Source organism: Chrysemys picta, chromosome 16 (assembly GCF_011386835.1).
Source record: "Chrysemys picta bellii isolate R12L10 chromosome 16, ASM1138683v2, whole genome shotgun sequence".
NCBI lineage: Eukaryota > Metazoa > Chordata > Testudines > Emydidae > Chrysemys > Chrysemys picta.
The window spans coordinates 5,866,766-5,882,977 of record NC_088806.1 but is presented as its reverse complement, the minus strand read 5'-3'; the positions used below and the strand labels follow the sequence as shown (position 1 = coordinate 5,882,977).

The window sequence follows — 16,212 nt, the reverse complement described above, 5'->3', positions numbered from 1 at the left end:
TGGGGATTATAGTGGATGAGAAGCTGGATATGAATCAGCAGTATGCCCTTGTTGCCAAGAAGGCTAATGGCATATTGGGCTAAATTAGTAGGAGCATTGCCAGCAGATCAAGGGAAGTGATTATTCCCCTCTATTCGGTACTGGTGAAGCCACATCTGGAGTACTGTGTCGCGTTTTGGGCCCCCCACTACAGAAAGGATGTGGACAAATTAGAGAGAGTCCAGTGGAAGCCAATGAAAACGATTAGGGGTCTGGGGCAAATGACTTATGAGGAGAGGCTGAGGGAACTGGGGTTGTTTAGTCTGCAGATGAGAAAAGTGAGGGGGGATTTGATAGCAGCTTTCAACTACCTGAAGGGGGGTTCCAAAGAGGATGGAGCTCGGCTGTTTTTAGTGGTGGCAGATGACAGAACAAGAAGCAATGGTCTCAAGTTGCAGTGGGGGGAGAACTGAATTGCTCCGTCATGATGACGATAGCACCTCCTTTGTCAGCCTTTTTGATTATGATGTCAGAGTTGTTTCTCAAATAAATTTGTTAGTCTCTAAAGTGCTACAAGTACTCCTCGTTCTTTTTGCTGATACAGACTAACACGGCTACCACTCTGAAACCTATTAATTTATCTAGTTCTCTTTTAAACCCTGCTATAGTCCTAGCCTTCACAACCTCCTCAGGCAAGTTCAACATGTTGACTGTGTGCTGTGTGAAAGAAGAACCTCCTTTTATTTGTTTTAAACTTGTTGCCCATTAATTTCATTTGGTGGCCCCTAGTTCTTATATTATGGGAACAAGTAAATAACATTTCCTTATTCACTTTCTCCACACCACTCATTATTTTATATACCTTTATCATATCCCCCTTTAGTCTCCTCTTTTCCAATCTGAAAAGTCCTGGTCTCTTTAATCTCTCCTCATATGGGACCCGTTCCAAACCCCTAATCATTTTAGTTGCCCTTCTCTGAACCTTTTCTAATGCCAGGATATCTTTTTTGAAATGAGGAGACCACACCTGTACGCAGTATTCAAGATGTGGGTTTACCATGGATTTATATAAGGGCAATAAAATATTCTCCATCTTATTCTCTATCCTTTTTTTAATGATTCCTAACATCCTGTTTGCTTTTTTGACTGCCACTGCACATTGTGTGGTCGTCTTCAGAGAACTATCCATGAGGACTCCAAGATCTCTTTCCTGATTTGTTGTAGCTAAATTAGCCCCCATCATATTGTATGTATAGTTGGGGTTATTTTTTCCAGTGTGCATTACTTGACAGTTATCCACATTAAATTTTATTTGCCATTTTGTTGCCCAATCACTTAGTTTTGTGAGATCTCTTTGAAGTTCTTTACAGTCTGCATTGGTCTTAACTATCTTGAGCAGTTTAGTATCGTCTGCAAACTTTGCCACCTCACTGTTTACCTATATCATTTACGAATAAGTTGAATAGGGTTGGTCCTAGGACTGACCATTGGGGAACGGCAAGAGAAGAAAGAAAGCTCAGGTGGGCCAACTCGGTGCATATGTCCAGCCTATTTTTTCTTGTTTGGGAGCCTGAAATGAGGGACTCGTGGCAGGTAAAGGCACTGCTGTGATTCCAGAAAACATCCCACCGCTGCACGCAAAGGGATGAAAGAGCCTGCCAAAACCTGGGATTGAACCAGGGACCTCTAGATCTTCAGTCTAATACTTTCCTGACTGAGCTACTTCAGCACCTGAAGAGCACTTTTTTTGGCCTCCTGCTTCTCTGTCTGGGATGTTTTTGTCAGCCATGGCACACAAAAAGGACATCATTGCGAGCGCCCAGGAAGGCAAGATGAATTTTTGCCTGCCTTGGTCAGCTTGACTTGCTTCCTCACCCCATTCCTGCCTTAGATCCTGGGTTAACTGGTGGCTGAAGATGGTCTATTGTCTCAAGCGGTGCCAGAGCCTGACACAGTGCCCCTGGGCAGCCTTTGCTCTGCACATGCCGGCCACGAACATTTGCAAATACTTTAAAGCTCCTGTCAGTAAGTTCTGGGGACAGTTGCTCACCTTCAGAGGAAGCTCCCTAAAATTGGCCTGTCTCACCCAGTGGTACATTAACCTCTGTTCAGACTGAGCCAAAAGGGGGCCTTCTCTGCTGTGGTCACCGCTGCTGTGAGGGCAGCCACTGTTGCGGATGAAGCCATCCTGCAAGCACCTTCCACCTAGCCACCCACTGAAAATCCTGTATGATGTAAGGTGGGAGTAGAAGAACACTAGAGGGGCAGGGCTTCCTAATCTTCTCCCCCTTCAGCCACCATCGGCCTTCCCATACCCGGTGCTGCACCCAGTGGGATAAAAAAAATACAGCCATATCCAAAGAGCCAGTTGCATTCTTTGTGGTTGCTCTGCCATTCCTCTTGTGCCTGACCTGACCTCCAGCTCAGCCACCCGCTGAAAATTGAAAAACAAAAAAGTAGAGCCATAAAAGGCGTCAAAGCCCACCAGACCCAACCCCCCTTCTAATACTGCAGAAAAGCCACACTTCTCCTAACTAGGTAGAGACATCCTATTGCCCCACAAGAAGTGGAAGGCTATCATGTTCGGTCTCAGCAGCACTCGTGGAGCAGGGGGATATACATGACTGAGGAAATTCCCTGCAGCCAAAAGATAGGTCTTGAGCATTACAACCTTGTAGGTAATGACAAGGTCCAGTTACGCCACTGGCTGAGCCATTCCTCAGAGGCCAGCAACCGTTTTTCCCAGTTCGCATTCCCCACCTCATCCCCAACCAAATGCTAGAAGGCCCAGATCATCAACCTGCCCACTCTTGCAGCCCTCCTCTTCTGCCCTGACTGATAGGGAGGAATATTAAACCTCCCTCCCTTAGGCCCACCCTTCAGCATTCCTGGGGAACACCAACACCACCCATGTGATTTTGGGCCAGTAGGTCAACCAATAGGGCTGGCTCCTAGGCCAGGCTGCAGCCCAGCTTCAGGACTGAGAGGAAGTGCAGCTCGCATCCTATCTACAGGACTCCAGGCATGGCCAGCCTTCTGGATCAAACGTCCTTTCTTGCGCTCAAGTCACAACAGCTAGCAGGCAAAAGACAGGCTACCATGTCATTTGAGAGAGCAAGATGAATCTTTGGAAATCCCAGGATGGCTAGCTGGCAACCAAAGGACCCCAAGGTCCCATTGAGACAAACTTTGATTGCAAGATTCAAAGCCCTGAGTGCCGGCCCTACACCATGGGACCAGCAGGGGAGCCCTTGATCTCTGTTGACTTCTGGCAAGGAGGACTCTGTGGGGACAATTTTATTCTGGCAGGGAGGACCCAGTGGGAACATGCCTCCCTGTCCAGCCCTGCATTTGCTCAAAAAGTCAGCACACAGCGCTTTGAGGCCTTTCTTCCTCCAGACTGCAAGGCCAGTGAACAGGTGAGGAAGTAGACCATGTCACCTGGTACAGGAATCCATCTTAAACCTGGGGCTTTTCCCCAGGAGAGACACAAAAGATTCCTGCCTTGTACCAAAGCTATATAAGGGGGTGGAAAAGAACAAAGGTGGCTGCAATCATGAGAGATCGTCTAGCTACCACCTGAGCTGGAACAAAGACTATACCACATGAAAAGATTGGGCCCAGACTAGAAATAAGTCTAGTCCATGAAAGAAGTTTATTGGAACATTTCTGAGGGTGAGATTTTATCTGTATTGAGTTTCATACTGTATTAGGCTTAGACTTGCACGTTTTGTTTTATTTTGCTCTATGGAGAATACAAACTCCATAGAGAAGGAAAAGTTAATGACTTAGAAAAGTCTCTGTGTGTGTGTGTGTGTGTGTTAGATGGGTGGGAGGGTGTCTAGAAACCACTCTCCTATAGTTTCTTTTCTCTGATTTCCATTAGAAAATCTGAAGCAGAGAGCAAAAACCATTGTCTTCTCTGATGCTTGAACTCTGAGGTTCTGAGGCTGCCAACTGCGCTAAGAAGGCTTGGAAAAACTTTTGGCTCAGTGCATATAGGACCCTCCTTCAGCAGTGACTGGAGCAGGGAAGAAGCCAGGGGTGTTCTGGAAGAAGCAGGGAGATCTGGTGCCCAGAGGCCTGTCCTGGCAGGTTTCTCAGCAGCAAATGAATCAATTCACCCTGCCAGTGAACAATCTACTGGAACTAATGGCAGCATAGGGTGGATGTTTCACAGCTATGCACCCACTTCCACATTTTAGAACTTACTCTCCTTTTCCTGGTATGGCACTTTCCATGTGAATTAGGCAAAGCGAGTTGGGGAAACAACACAGGTAATAGAAACCAGTGTTCCAGGTAAGGCTTGAATACATAACGCCCACAGTATTCCTCTTTGAACTAACCAGTTGCACCACTGCAAGTGCTTTTTAGATGAAGTTGGGAAGTAGGCAGTTATCATTCTCTGTGGTTCACACCTTTGCCTGGTAATTGAAAGGCTGCTGGTTCAAACCTATCTCAAGATGCGGCTTTTCAGAGATGAGACTCCAGTACATTTTACCAGGAAGAAAATCTCCTCCATTCTGGTTTAGCCCCATTTGACTCCTTCAGCCCATCTTCTCTCTCCCCTCTGCCCCCCAGTCTCTTTCCTTCCCCATTGGGGCCATGCAGAGAGGAGACCCCCGTCAGTCCTGTCACAGAGAGTCTGAATCCCATAAAGGGAGGAAGGGAAGGGTCACTCTAAAACATTGATAATGGGGAGGGGAGGGGGGTGTGTGATTAGCGGGAGAAAGGATGGAGAACTAACAGTGGGGCCCAGAGAGATTCCCCCAGATTGGGGAGATCTCCTGCTGCCCACCATCAGCCAGCTGTGGGAAGAACAATTTGGGATTGCTTGGGGAAGCCACCTTTAAAAACACAAGTGTAACATGCTAATTACATTTTAATAAGACCAAAGCTTCCTCAAACCCAGTGTCACAATCACTAGAGTGACTTTATCCTGATATTTTACTGGCCACAGACACAAAGCAAGTCAAATTACAGTTTCCATTAGGCGTCAATGCACACACAAGAATCCAGAGGCTTTTAATTCCTTAGGTTCTGTTGCAATTTCATTTCTGTCCTGTTCCAAGATTTATCATTGTGCACATAACAAAATTCATCTGGTGGGGGTGGGGCCGAGGGGTTTGGAGTGTAGGAGGGGGCTATGGGCTGGGGCAGAGGGTTGGGATGCTGGGGCATGAGGGCTGTGGGTTGGGGGTGCGGGCTCTGAGGTGGGGCCAGGGATGAGGGGCTCAGGGCTGGGGCAGAGGGTTGGGTGCAGGAGATGGAGGCTCCGTCTGGGGGTGTGGACTCTGGGGTGGGTCCGGGGATGAGGAGTTTTGGGTGCATAAGGGTGCTCCGGTGCTACGGCGCGGAGAGAGAACTCCCTCCAGCTTTCTCTCCCCACTGCACCACCTGGGCTGTGGGGAGAGGTGCCTCTCCCTGCCGTAGCTTCGGGGCTGGGGCCGTGGGATAGGTGCCCCCCCGGCTGCGGCAGGTCTGAGCCGGGACTGGGTTTGGGCTGCCCCCTCCCAGCCACGGCAGGTCCGGGGCCGAGTTGGTTCTGGGGTTACAGGTGGATGGTGTAAGGATTGTTGCTGTACTGCTACCTCTATTGTGGGCAGCAAGCGTCCATCTACAGAAGGGGCCGTATGACCCCTTTCACCAGCGCGAGTCGTTTAAAAATGGCTCACGGGTATCACTGTAGAGGTATGATTATGCCAGTAAGTTTCCCCGTGTACACAAGCCCTTAGAGATGGCATGCTTCCGATGAGATGTTAAAGCAAGGTCTCTTCTGCCCATCTCTGAAGGCTGGCCAGGGAGAAGTGACCTTTTACATGGAGCTTTTCAAAAGAGATTAGAGGTTAGCCTGGTACTGTGGCAAATGCTCCCTCCCTGCAGGGTTGGTGCAAGCCAGCAGCCCGCGGGAAGCAATAATATTGCTACCAAACTGGAATAGGAGCCTCTGGGCCAGGGCTTCTCCAGCCTCTTCGTTATGCAGATGGTGTGAAACTTCCTGGAGTGGATCATCTCCCCTGGCAACCCCCTACTGCTCCCCTGCTGCTTCGCTCCTTCATCTCTTGAGTGCCATAGACCGCCAAGGGGGCTCAGCTGAGCCCATCTGACCGGCGCTGCTGCGGGGCAGTTCCTTGGCAGGGTGGGACACGTGCTTCTAAAGGCAGCTGAATCGAGACAAACAAAGGACGTTGACCCTGGTTTAAGCTCCGTGACGGCGATGTGGAGAAGGTCTGTTGCTACCATAGTGCTCCTGAGTGCCATGCCCTGTCTCTGACCTGCGGCAAGTGTCTCTTTGTGCCTGGGTCTCGCTTTGTAAAAGAGATGTGATGTGTCACCTCAGCAAACAGGCGGGGCAGGGGCATTCGCTAGTATAATTAGTGACACTTGCTGTGGATGGGTCTGTCTCCCTGTGAGTGCATTGATCAGAGAGGACCTTAAGCAGAAGGGCGGCTTGGGGGCCCTGCACATGCTTACAACTTATGGGCCAGCTCGGTTCCCTTCCTTGGCAATGGGACCAGAGTCAGGGGCAAACTGAGGCCTAATCTCCTGCTCCAGCAGTGGGGCTGCTGTTTGCAGCTGGAACCTCTCGGCCAAATGCAAAATCCAGATCCAGGGTTTGCCTGCCACTGTTTCTAACAGGACTGACCTGTCGCTGCTTATTAGGGGCTTGTCCCTTGGGAGAAGGACAGATTCCCATTGATGCTGGTGGATGCACGTTGGACGCATGGTGCAGATGGTGCTGAGCTCTGGGGCAGGGGAAGCAGAGGGAACAAGTCATCAGGAGCCCTGGCTGCATGACATCCTCCCCTTTCTCTACTGTCTGCGTCCCACCTCTGCCTGGGCTCGGCAGTTCCTTCCTTTGTCCGGTCACTGATCGAATGCAGGCGCTGAGCCCCCTCTATCGGTCGTTCCTCGGCTCTTGTGACCCCTGAGTGCTGGGACATGGGGTACCAGTGATGCGAGGGAAGGAGAGAGGGCGTTGCCATGTGCTGACTAATAACCACACCACGATGTTCTGCTACACCAGGGGTGGGCAAACTTTTTGGCCCGAGGGCCACATCGGAGTTACAAAATGATATGGAGGGCTGGGTAGGGAAGGCTGTGCCTCCCCAAACAGCCTGGCCACCGCCCCCTATCCACCCCCTCCCACTTCTCACCCCCTGACTGCCCCCCTCAGAACTCTCCACCCATCCAACCCCCGCAATCCTTGTCCCCTGACCGCCCCCTCCTGGGACCCCCGCCCCCTATCCAACCCCCCTGCTTCCAGTCCCCTGACTGCCCTGCCCCCTATCCACACTCCCGCCCCCTGACAGGCCCCCTGGGACCCCACACCTATCCAACCCCCCCCGTTCCCCGTCCCCTGACCCCTATCCCCACCCCCTGAGACTCCTACACTTATCCAACCCCCCCAACACACACATGTTCCCCATCCCCTGACCGCCCCCCAGAACCTCTGCCCCATCCAACCGCCCCCTGCTCCCTGTCCCCTGACTTCCCCTCGGGATCCCCCGCCCCTTATCCAACCCCCTGGCACCGGCCTCCTTACCATGCTGCTCAGAGCAGCATGTCTGGACGCCGCGGCGGTGTGGCTGTGGGGGAGGGGGGTCAATGGGGAAGGGACTGGGGGTAGCCTCCCTTGCCAGGAGCTCAAGGGCCGGGCAGGATGGTCCCGTGGGGTGTAGTTTGCCCACCTCTGTGCTACAGCCTTGGTGAGGGGCGGAACAATGGGCAGCTGCCATCGTTTGTCTGGGAAGGAACAAAGGGCTGCAGCATCCGCGTAAGCGGGTGAAACTCCTCGGGTGGTTAAAGGAGGCCTTAACCGCTGGCGCCCCCCCACCCCGGGTGTAATCTGCCAAAGCCATCTCCTTGCAATGCAGCAGTAGAGCAATTGTGAGCCTCTGCAGTAGAGCAGGAGTTAGACCTGCTTACACCACACTTCAATTTGGCCCGACCACTGAAGGAGCTCTAAGCGCTTCCAAAACACTAGTGAATTAAGCCTCGCCGTGCCCCTACGTGGCAGGGGAGTATTGTTATCCCTGGGTCTCAGACGGGGAAACTGAGTCAGAGTGCGGCTACAGGACTTGCTTTGGGACATTCTGTGGCAGCGCGGGGAATAGAAGCCAGATCTCCTGATCCCTAGTGCTGCGCTTGAGCCGCAAGGCCATCCTGTGCAGATCAGCTGACCGGCACAGACCTTGTGTGGTGGAGGGGAATCTCGGCCAGAGCAGCAGTGACCGTCGTGGGTCTGTGCGACCTGTGCAGCTGCACAAGGGCCTGTGCTGCTCGGGCCCCCATTGCTCTCACGCAACTGCCTGGCCAGCCAGAACACTGTGCCCCAGGGCTGGAATCAAAACCTGCAGCACTGAGGGCAGGTCTACACTTAAAACGCTGCATCGGCACAGCTGCGCCGCTGTAGCGCTTACGTGAAGACGCTCCTACACCGACAGGAGAGTTTCTCCCAGTGGCGTAGTTAATCCACCTCCCTGAGAGGCGGCGGCTATGTTGGCGGGAGAAGCTCTCCCATCGATATCGCGCTGTCTCCACGAGGAGCTAGGTCAGTAGAAGTGCGTCACTCAGGGGGGTGGATTTTTCACATCCCTGAGTGATGTAGTGATACCGATACAGGTCTGTAGAGTAGATGTGGCCTGAGTCTGGGTCCTTCCATTGGCCTGGCCCTGTCGGGACGTTGCTGAGAATCAGGACGACGAAGGCCTAACAGTGTCATGGTGGGTTCTGGGTCCCAGGAGCTGGTGTGGGTGGCAGCCGTGATGGGGAATCTCACCGTAATGAGGAATCTTGCTCTATTCCTGTTCCCCAGTCTCTCAGACAGCGGTTGTTGGCAGCCAGTTTCATCCTCTTGACTCTCCGCCCCTCACTCCTCCCAAAAGTGTTGGGTTTTTTTGAGGACCCCAGAAGGATGCAATGGGTAAACAGCCCTTCCCCTCGTGAATTTGTTCACCAATTAGACCTAATTTCTGACACACCAATTTTGGTCCATTGATTTTCGGTCCAACCCTTCTCTTGGTTACGGGGCATGGCGTTAACACAGTCCCTGAGCTATATCAACAGGCCTTTTTGTTTGGACTCCTTTCCTCTCTGTGGCTTCCCTTTGCACCTTTCCCCATCAACATTTATTACCGTAGGTGTGGTGCTGTTGTAGGAACGTTCACTCCTTACAGCTGAGCTCACAGCTTGGCCCAATTAGTACCATGGGCTTGATCCCGGGAGCATCCTCCATGCTCCACAAGTCCTTGGGACTCGAGGGTGTTCAGCCTCACTCAGCAGTTGGAAGGAGGCTCAACCCCTGGCAATTAGCTGTGATTAACTCCCCAGCTCGAGCTTTGAGTGCCCAACGCTGCCCCACTCTGCAGTGTTTCTGGGGGGCAGTTTAATTAGAGGGGCGCACGCTTTGGTGCTGCTGTGGGATGAGTGTATTGCACACGCCAGGCGCTCCTGGCATCTCTCCATTCCCCTCCCCCAAGGCCCCTGTGTTCACACTTCCACCCCCCTTATTTCAGGGTTTCCCTGCACCTCCACTCAGGCCAGGGGCTCACCTTTCCCCAGAGTCACTGTTCGGTTCGTTTGACTTTTACATCCTTTCCCGACATGTTGGGAAGGAGAGACCAGCTCCGGGCTGGGGAGCAGCTAGAACCGGAGCAGACTCACAGCGTGGCCCCTAAGCAAGCCGAAAGCTTTTCTGAAATCTCCGGAGGTTTGATCAGGTGGTTGATTTGTTGCATTACAACAGTGCCTCGCGTGACAGTGTCCCGGGCAGGTTGTCTGCTGGGATTGAAGTTCTGAATCGAAGAGCGTCAGGGACCGATCTGTAGCTTGTCACTCTTGGCCGAGGGAAAGTCCCCAGGGTGGCTACTAGAGGGGCGGTGCAAAGCAGGGAACAGAAATACGAGGAGAACCTCTGCCGAGGCTCCCACCTGGTGAGGGATCACCAGAGCTTTGGTGTAGTGCAGAGTGGGAGACAGAGACGAGATGGGGGAAAATCCTTCCAGCTGTGTTGAACACTAATAGCTTCCTGTCCCACCAGGCCTAAAGAGGCAGTTACTGTCAGTGGGCTCTACTTACCCTCCCTCCCCCCCCCCAGCCCCAGCCCCCTGTACATCAGGGCATAGGGCTGGTGGATCTGTGTGGGTCGGAGACCCTCCTGCCCCAGTAGCACCCTATCTCAATCCATCATCAGAGCCATGCACAGAGAGCCCCTGCACAGCCATGATCTGTAAGGCCTATGCCAGAGCTTCTCTACAGACTCCACAAATCCTGCGCCCGGCACCCTGCAATGGATCTGTTGCGACTATCTTGCAGACCCAGAGGAAAGGATCAGGATTTCCCTACATAAGAACAGGGGTTTTCCGAAGTGCACATGGCCAAAATGTCCCCACTGTGAGCTGTCTGGTTGCTGTGCTCTGCACCAGAGGTGGCTGCATCTCCATGGCGCTGCATGTCTGTGACTGGTGATACATTAGGATTACGCTTTGGGATCCTTCGGGGGAAGGTGACATCACAATGTTATGTGATCTGGGATCTGCACTTTGATTCCATCTCACCAATATGCACAAGTTGTACACTGGTGCTAATCAGCCAGCATGACCGCAGGGCCTGTCTTGCAGCAGTGATGCTGTGTGACTTGTAAGTTCCCTCAAAGCATTGTGAAATAACCTGCGATCTCAGAGTCCGAGTCAACTGACTGAGGCTCGTGCTGCAGGGCTAAAACTAGCAGTGTAGACATCCAGACTCGGGTCGGACCCAGGCTCTGAGACCCACTCCGTCGCCAGGTTTCAGAGCCCAGGCTCTAGCGCAAGCCCGGATGTCTACACTGCCATATGTAGCCCTGCAGCTCAATCCCAGGTTTACTGTGTACGTGCCTCCCCCCTGCCCCGCCCCCAGTGAGGCCTTACTGAAGTCACTTTTCCCCCTTTATCCTGGCAGAAAGTTTCCTGGGAGTTGCGAGGACATGGAGGTGGGGAACCTGACGGAGACGTGGTACCAAAGCCTGCAGTCAATGCTGGAGGCCCTGAACCAAACGCTTCACGGTGCCATCCTGTGCCCACCAGACCAGGCCACGGGGCGGACAAATGGCAGTCACGTCAAGCTAGCCAGCAAGGACGACTATTCCTACATGTACATCTTGTTTGTGATGATCCTGTTTGCCGCCATGGTGGGGAGTTTGATTCTGGGCTACACCAAGTCCAGGAAGGTGGACAAGCGGAGCGACCCCTACCACGTGTACATTAAGAACAGGGTGTCTATGATCTGAGCAGGGCAGGGACACTGTTGCAAGGACATGCACAGCTACCGGCATCTGCCGTCTGCAGCAGGAAAAACCCTTTTCCCTGGTCCAAACTCTTCTCGGAGGGGCCGAAACACGTCTTCCTACGAGACAGCCACGCGGACACATTTAGTGCAGAGGAGCAGCAGCAGGCGTGATCTTGCACACAGGCAGAGAGCGCCAGACCTTTGAGGCCGCAGCATAGTCATGTGACGGCTCTGGACGCTTGCCAGCAGGCCTGTCCTTGATCACTCTGCACCAGTTGCGAAGTTCCCGCCAACCTCCTTCTCCTCCAAAGGAGCGTCTCCATTTACGCCAAAGGGCCCGGGGATAGGCTGATGGAAGGTCTTAAGTGTATCCCAGAATCCTTTGCTCCAATGCAAAGGTGCATGGGACGCATGTGCGTGCTGCAAGTTCTTAGTTATTGTGATGTTGGACGCCATATGAGATCATAGAGAAATGGATGCAGAGATCCCGGTGCACGGTGCACGAAGCTCAACAGCGAGTGGGCTCCTGACTCGGGCAGAGCATGACACAGTTTGGGGACTGGATGGGAGCACAAGGGGAGGGCCCCTCTTGTCTCCACCTAGAGTCCAGAACGTTGGTGCTGGGACCCGGCATTGGTGTGTGGAGATGCCTCAGTCAACAGAGCAGAGAATGAATGGCTGGCGGATGAGCCAATCAGATGGTTTAATTTCTCCCTCCACGTCCTGTCAGCCTCTCGCTATGCATGTGCGGCCTGGAGTCTAATGGGGCTCTGAATAGGGAGGCCTCCCATTCTCAGGGCAGCAGCCAGAGAACAAATCTGTGAGAAGGGAAAACGTTCTGTGGGGCTGATCTCGAGAGGGGCTGGGCGCACGCAGCTCCCACTGGTCTCTGTCCCGAGGGCCAAAAGGGTCCGTATGCCACGTAAGCTGTGTTCCCTGCACTGGGTAAACTGTTGTGCATTTTAATAAATCCAAGGCCACGTAGCACACACAGTTGTTGGCTACCCAGAACTTCCTGGGGACAGCAGAGATGGAGCTCAGCTCCTCCTATTCCAAAAGCACAGGCTTCTACATTTGTCGCTGAAAGAGACTTGTTAGCAATATAAGGCCTATGGTATACAGTTGTAGTAATAGGATTTTATGTTTGTAGTTTGTATAATTTAAAATGAAAAATAAAGAATAATAATGTAGCTTGTGTTAAATGTATTGGTGTATGATTTGATCATATCCTGCCAGCCACCCTTTTTGGATAGCAGAAAGGAATGGCCTAATGGGCCATTTGGTAAAGCTGCATCAGCCGGAATCTGTGTCTGGGCTTATTTCAAGTCAGTAACACACGATTTAAGGTCACCCCTTTGTTGTAGGTTTAGCATTTTAAAATCAGTAAAAGAATGCCATGAGTGTTTTCTTTTGCACTGCAACTTGATGTTCCTGTTCAAAATGTTCTGTGTAAATTAATTCTGTTTTGTGTGTAAATAAGAAATGTGTGTGTTAAGAGATAAGTGTGAAGGGCATCGCTGAACCAGATGGTCTAGGAAGGAACCGGAGACAGACCCAAGGGCGCCAGGAGGCTGCAACACGCCCCTATTGAAATGTCAGAGGAGGGCAGATTAACAACTCTAAAAATAAGACAGGCACCTATCAATGGGGACAAAATAGCTGCGATCAAAACCAGCCTGGGAGAACTCCCTAAAAAACTTCATAAAAAAAACAAAATAAAAAGTAAGGAGGACAATTTAAGAAAACAAGCACTCGTCAAACAATTGATTACATCACGATGGTGCAAAACTCATTGGTCCCAATAAAGGAAAATCACTATGTAAACAGGGTGCCTTGCTATGAAACTTTGGGTTCGTCCTGCCAAGACGTCCCCGGAGCATCATGTCATGGCCGACAGAACCCGGCTCCTCCCTAACCGTGATCAACCTAACGGGCCACTAGATTGATCTGGACTCTAAACTGGTAACTATAACATAGACTGGCAGTGTGTGTGTGTGGGGTGTGTGTGATTGAATGGATATGCTAATTGTTGTAGCTTCAATAAACGTGGTGTATTGCCATTTCCCCTGAAAAAGATCCCGTGGGCTTCTTCTAAGCATAACAGTTTTGGGTGGAGAATTGTGAAAGGGGGAAGACATGCACTGTGATTGAACATACAGTAATTTCTCATTTAATGTCGTAGTTCTGTTCCTGAAAAATGTGACTTTAAGTGAAACGATGTTAAGCGAATCCAATTTCCCCATAAGATTTAATGTAAATGAGGGGTTAGGTTCCAGGGCAGCTTCCCCTACTCTGCAAGCACCAGGAGCGGGGGGCTCAACCCTCAGCCCGCCCACTCTACCCCTTCCCCCCCACCTCCTCCCCCTTTACTTCGCACGCTGGGTCCTGGCTCCTCCCCCCTCCCTTCTAAACACCGCAAGCCATCTGATTGACGTGTTCGGGAGGCAGGGGAGGGAGGGGGGAGGCACGCCGAGTTCTGGCTCCTCCCTCCTGCCCAGGACAATCAGCTGGCTTGCAGCATTTAGGAGGCAGGAGGGAAGGGGGAGGAGCAAGGTCTTAGTGCAGGCTCCCCCTCCCTCCCCCCTGCCTCTTGCCCGTGGCAATCAGCTGGCTTGCGGCGTTCGGGAGGCAGGGGAGGGAGGGGGAGCCTGCGCACCGAGTCCTCGCTCCTCCCCCCTCCTTCCTGCCTCCAAAACGCCACAAGCCAGCTGATTGCCCCGGGCAGGAGGCGGGGGAAGGCGCTGATCCACGGGGTCTGCTGGTGGGCGGGAGGCGCTGGTGGGGGGGGGCATACGGAGGCTGCCACCTGTGGAGAAAGCAGGCAGCCAAACAACGTAAGAGTGGAGCATTGCACAACTTTAAATGAGCATGTTCCCTAATTGACAAGCAACGTAACAACGTTAAGCGGGATGACTTTAAGTGAGGAGTTACTGTACTTCTAAATATTGCTAAAAGGTTATGCCATCCATATAAAGTGTGCACACCCCGAGTTGTAGAAGTGCCGGGCAATAGGGGAAGGATTAGAGTCCTCACTCCGACCCGTCTGTCGGGGAAAAATTTCATAGGTGAATATACCCTCGGTCTTAGCAGGATCGAGCCCAAAAGGTAGGGGGCTTAGCCTTCCCCAGTACTGCTCTGTCAGGCATTGTTTTTAGTGGGTGTAGACTTTTTGTGTTTTGTAAGCCCCAGCACAAGTGTGGGCAAATAAGGGGTAGATTTCTGTAAGACCTCACTCTGAGGGATATAGGAGGGTGGGATATTGTTGTGATTTCACAATTAAAAAAAAAATGTTTCAGGAAAGGGACCAGGAGGGGTGGGGGCTAGTGGAGGAGCCCACCCTCCTTGCTAAATTGGTAGTGGAACAAAGCCTGTGTCCATGGAAAGGGACGATTCAGCAAGGAATGCAGAATCGGGCCCAGACAAGAAGGCAGGCAACAAATAAAAAAAAATAAATATATGGGAAAACGGGTTGGAAGCACTGAGGGCATAGTGGCAGGAGTAAAGAAAGCAGTAAGTACAGGCCTGGGGAATTCAGATCCCTGGAACACTACTTGGAATGGTGAAATCTGAGTTGATGAAGGCGTCATTTTGGGAGCTAAGCAAGTGATTTAAGGAAAGAGTGAGACGTTAGCTCTGCAGAAGCTGGAGGGAATTAAGCAGTTGAGTGTTGTAAAAATGTTAAAAAGGAAAAGTGTTATAGAAAGAGAATTCTTGAATTCTTTGCAGCCATTCTGAAGGGAAATGGGCCCTTTTCTAAAGGAATGTCTGTAAATAAGCCAGGCAAAGAGACTATCTGATTTACATAATTTGATTATGGACAATTTAGTTAATTTCGCTAAAAGAACATAAGGGGTTTCTATTGGAACGTAACTGCCCCCAAATGTATACAAATGTAATCTATGTAGAGCTGTGTAAAAATTAAAGCAGTGTAAGGAATGTTGAGAAAAAAATATGTATAATGTGTATAAATATATTGTGTAAATATGTGGAGTGTTTAGGACCTAAATCAACACTCCTGGTTGTAAAACTCTTGTTTTGTAGGCTTCAGATGAATTGGGTTTGTTTTTAAATAATATCTCTAAAATCCATTTGAATTGTTCGTTCAAAGTTGCAAAACTGAGAAACACTTTTTGCCATACACAGGTAACTAGTGGTGTTTGGCTTTGGTATTTAGCATTTACCCTTAAGGTACCTTAATGCTTTATAAGTTCAATATCTTTTTAAAAGACCAAAGTCGTGGCTGCAGCAGGGCAGTCAAACCCAGGAGAATGGGAAAAAATTCCGGATTTGTTTTTTAGTAACAAAATAGCAAATAAGAGTTGTAGTACAAAATAAATAAATAAATAAAATAATAAAAAAAAAAAGACAGTGCCCCAGACAGAGCCTTAAGGTGGCTCTGTGTCATCAAACTGTCACTTTGATAAGGCTACATAAAAACTCTGTGAGCACAAAAGAAACAGTTACACCTTATGTCAAAATTAATATGGCTAATGTTATAAAAGTTACAACTATGGAAGGAATGTGCGTTTTCCCCAAAACGTGCAGTGTATATTGTAGAAGGGGTAAAAGAAATGCAAACGCAGACCATACTACCTAATTAAGATCCTATTAGGGCTCCAAAGGGAGCCACAATAGGCTGTTTTCTTTTTCAGACCGCCGGGTGTTTTGGAAGCAGGAGTTAAAAGTGGAAAGTAATCAAAATTCTGGTGGAAGTTGATTGTGTCCCTTGTAAGACAGAGTCTCTCAACTGCTGATGGCTTTGGATCCAAAGCAAGCCAGAAAGCGTCAGTGTTAATGCAGGTTTCAGAGGGTAGCCGTGTTAGTCCGTATCAGCAAAAAGAACAAGGAGTCCTTCTGGCACCTTTGAGACTCACAAATTTATTTGGGCATAAGCTTTTGTGGGCTAAAACCCACTTCATCAGATGCATGGAGTGGAAAATACAGTGGGAAGATATATATATACAG

The 16,212-nt window shown here is 50.7% G+C and overlaps 2 protein-coding genes and 1 non-coding gene across 2 annotated transcripts; 2 read left to right on the top strand and 1 right to left on the bottom strand.

Moving 5' to 3' along the window:
• The window catches only part of LOC101945803 (zinc finger protein 883-like), a 172,426-nt gene that overhangs the window by 41,669 nt on the left and 114,545 nt on the right, over positions 1-16,212 (top strand).
• TRNAF-GAA (transfer RNA phenylalanine (anticodon GAA)) lies at positions 1,636-1,708 on the bottom strand. The gene has a single exon. It is a non-coding gene; the product is annotated as a tRNA-Phe (tRNA).
• LOC101941735 (potassium voltage-gated channel subfamily E member 3) lies at positions 10,946-12,437 on the top strand. The gene has a single exon (XM_042859563.2). The coding sequence runs from the start codon at positions 10,946-10,948 to the stop codon at positions 11,246-11,248; it is 303 nt and encodes a 100-aa protein (XP_042715497.2). The 3' UTR covers positions 11,249-12,437.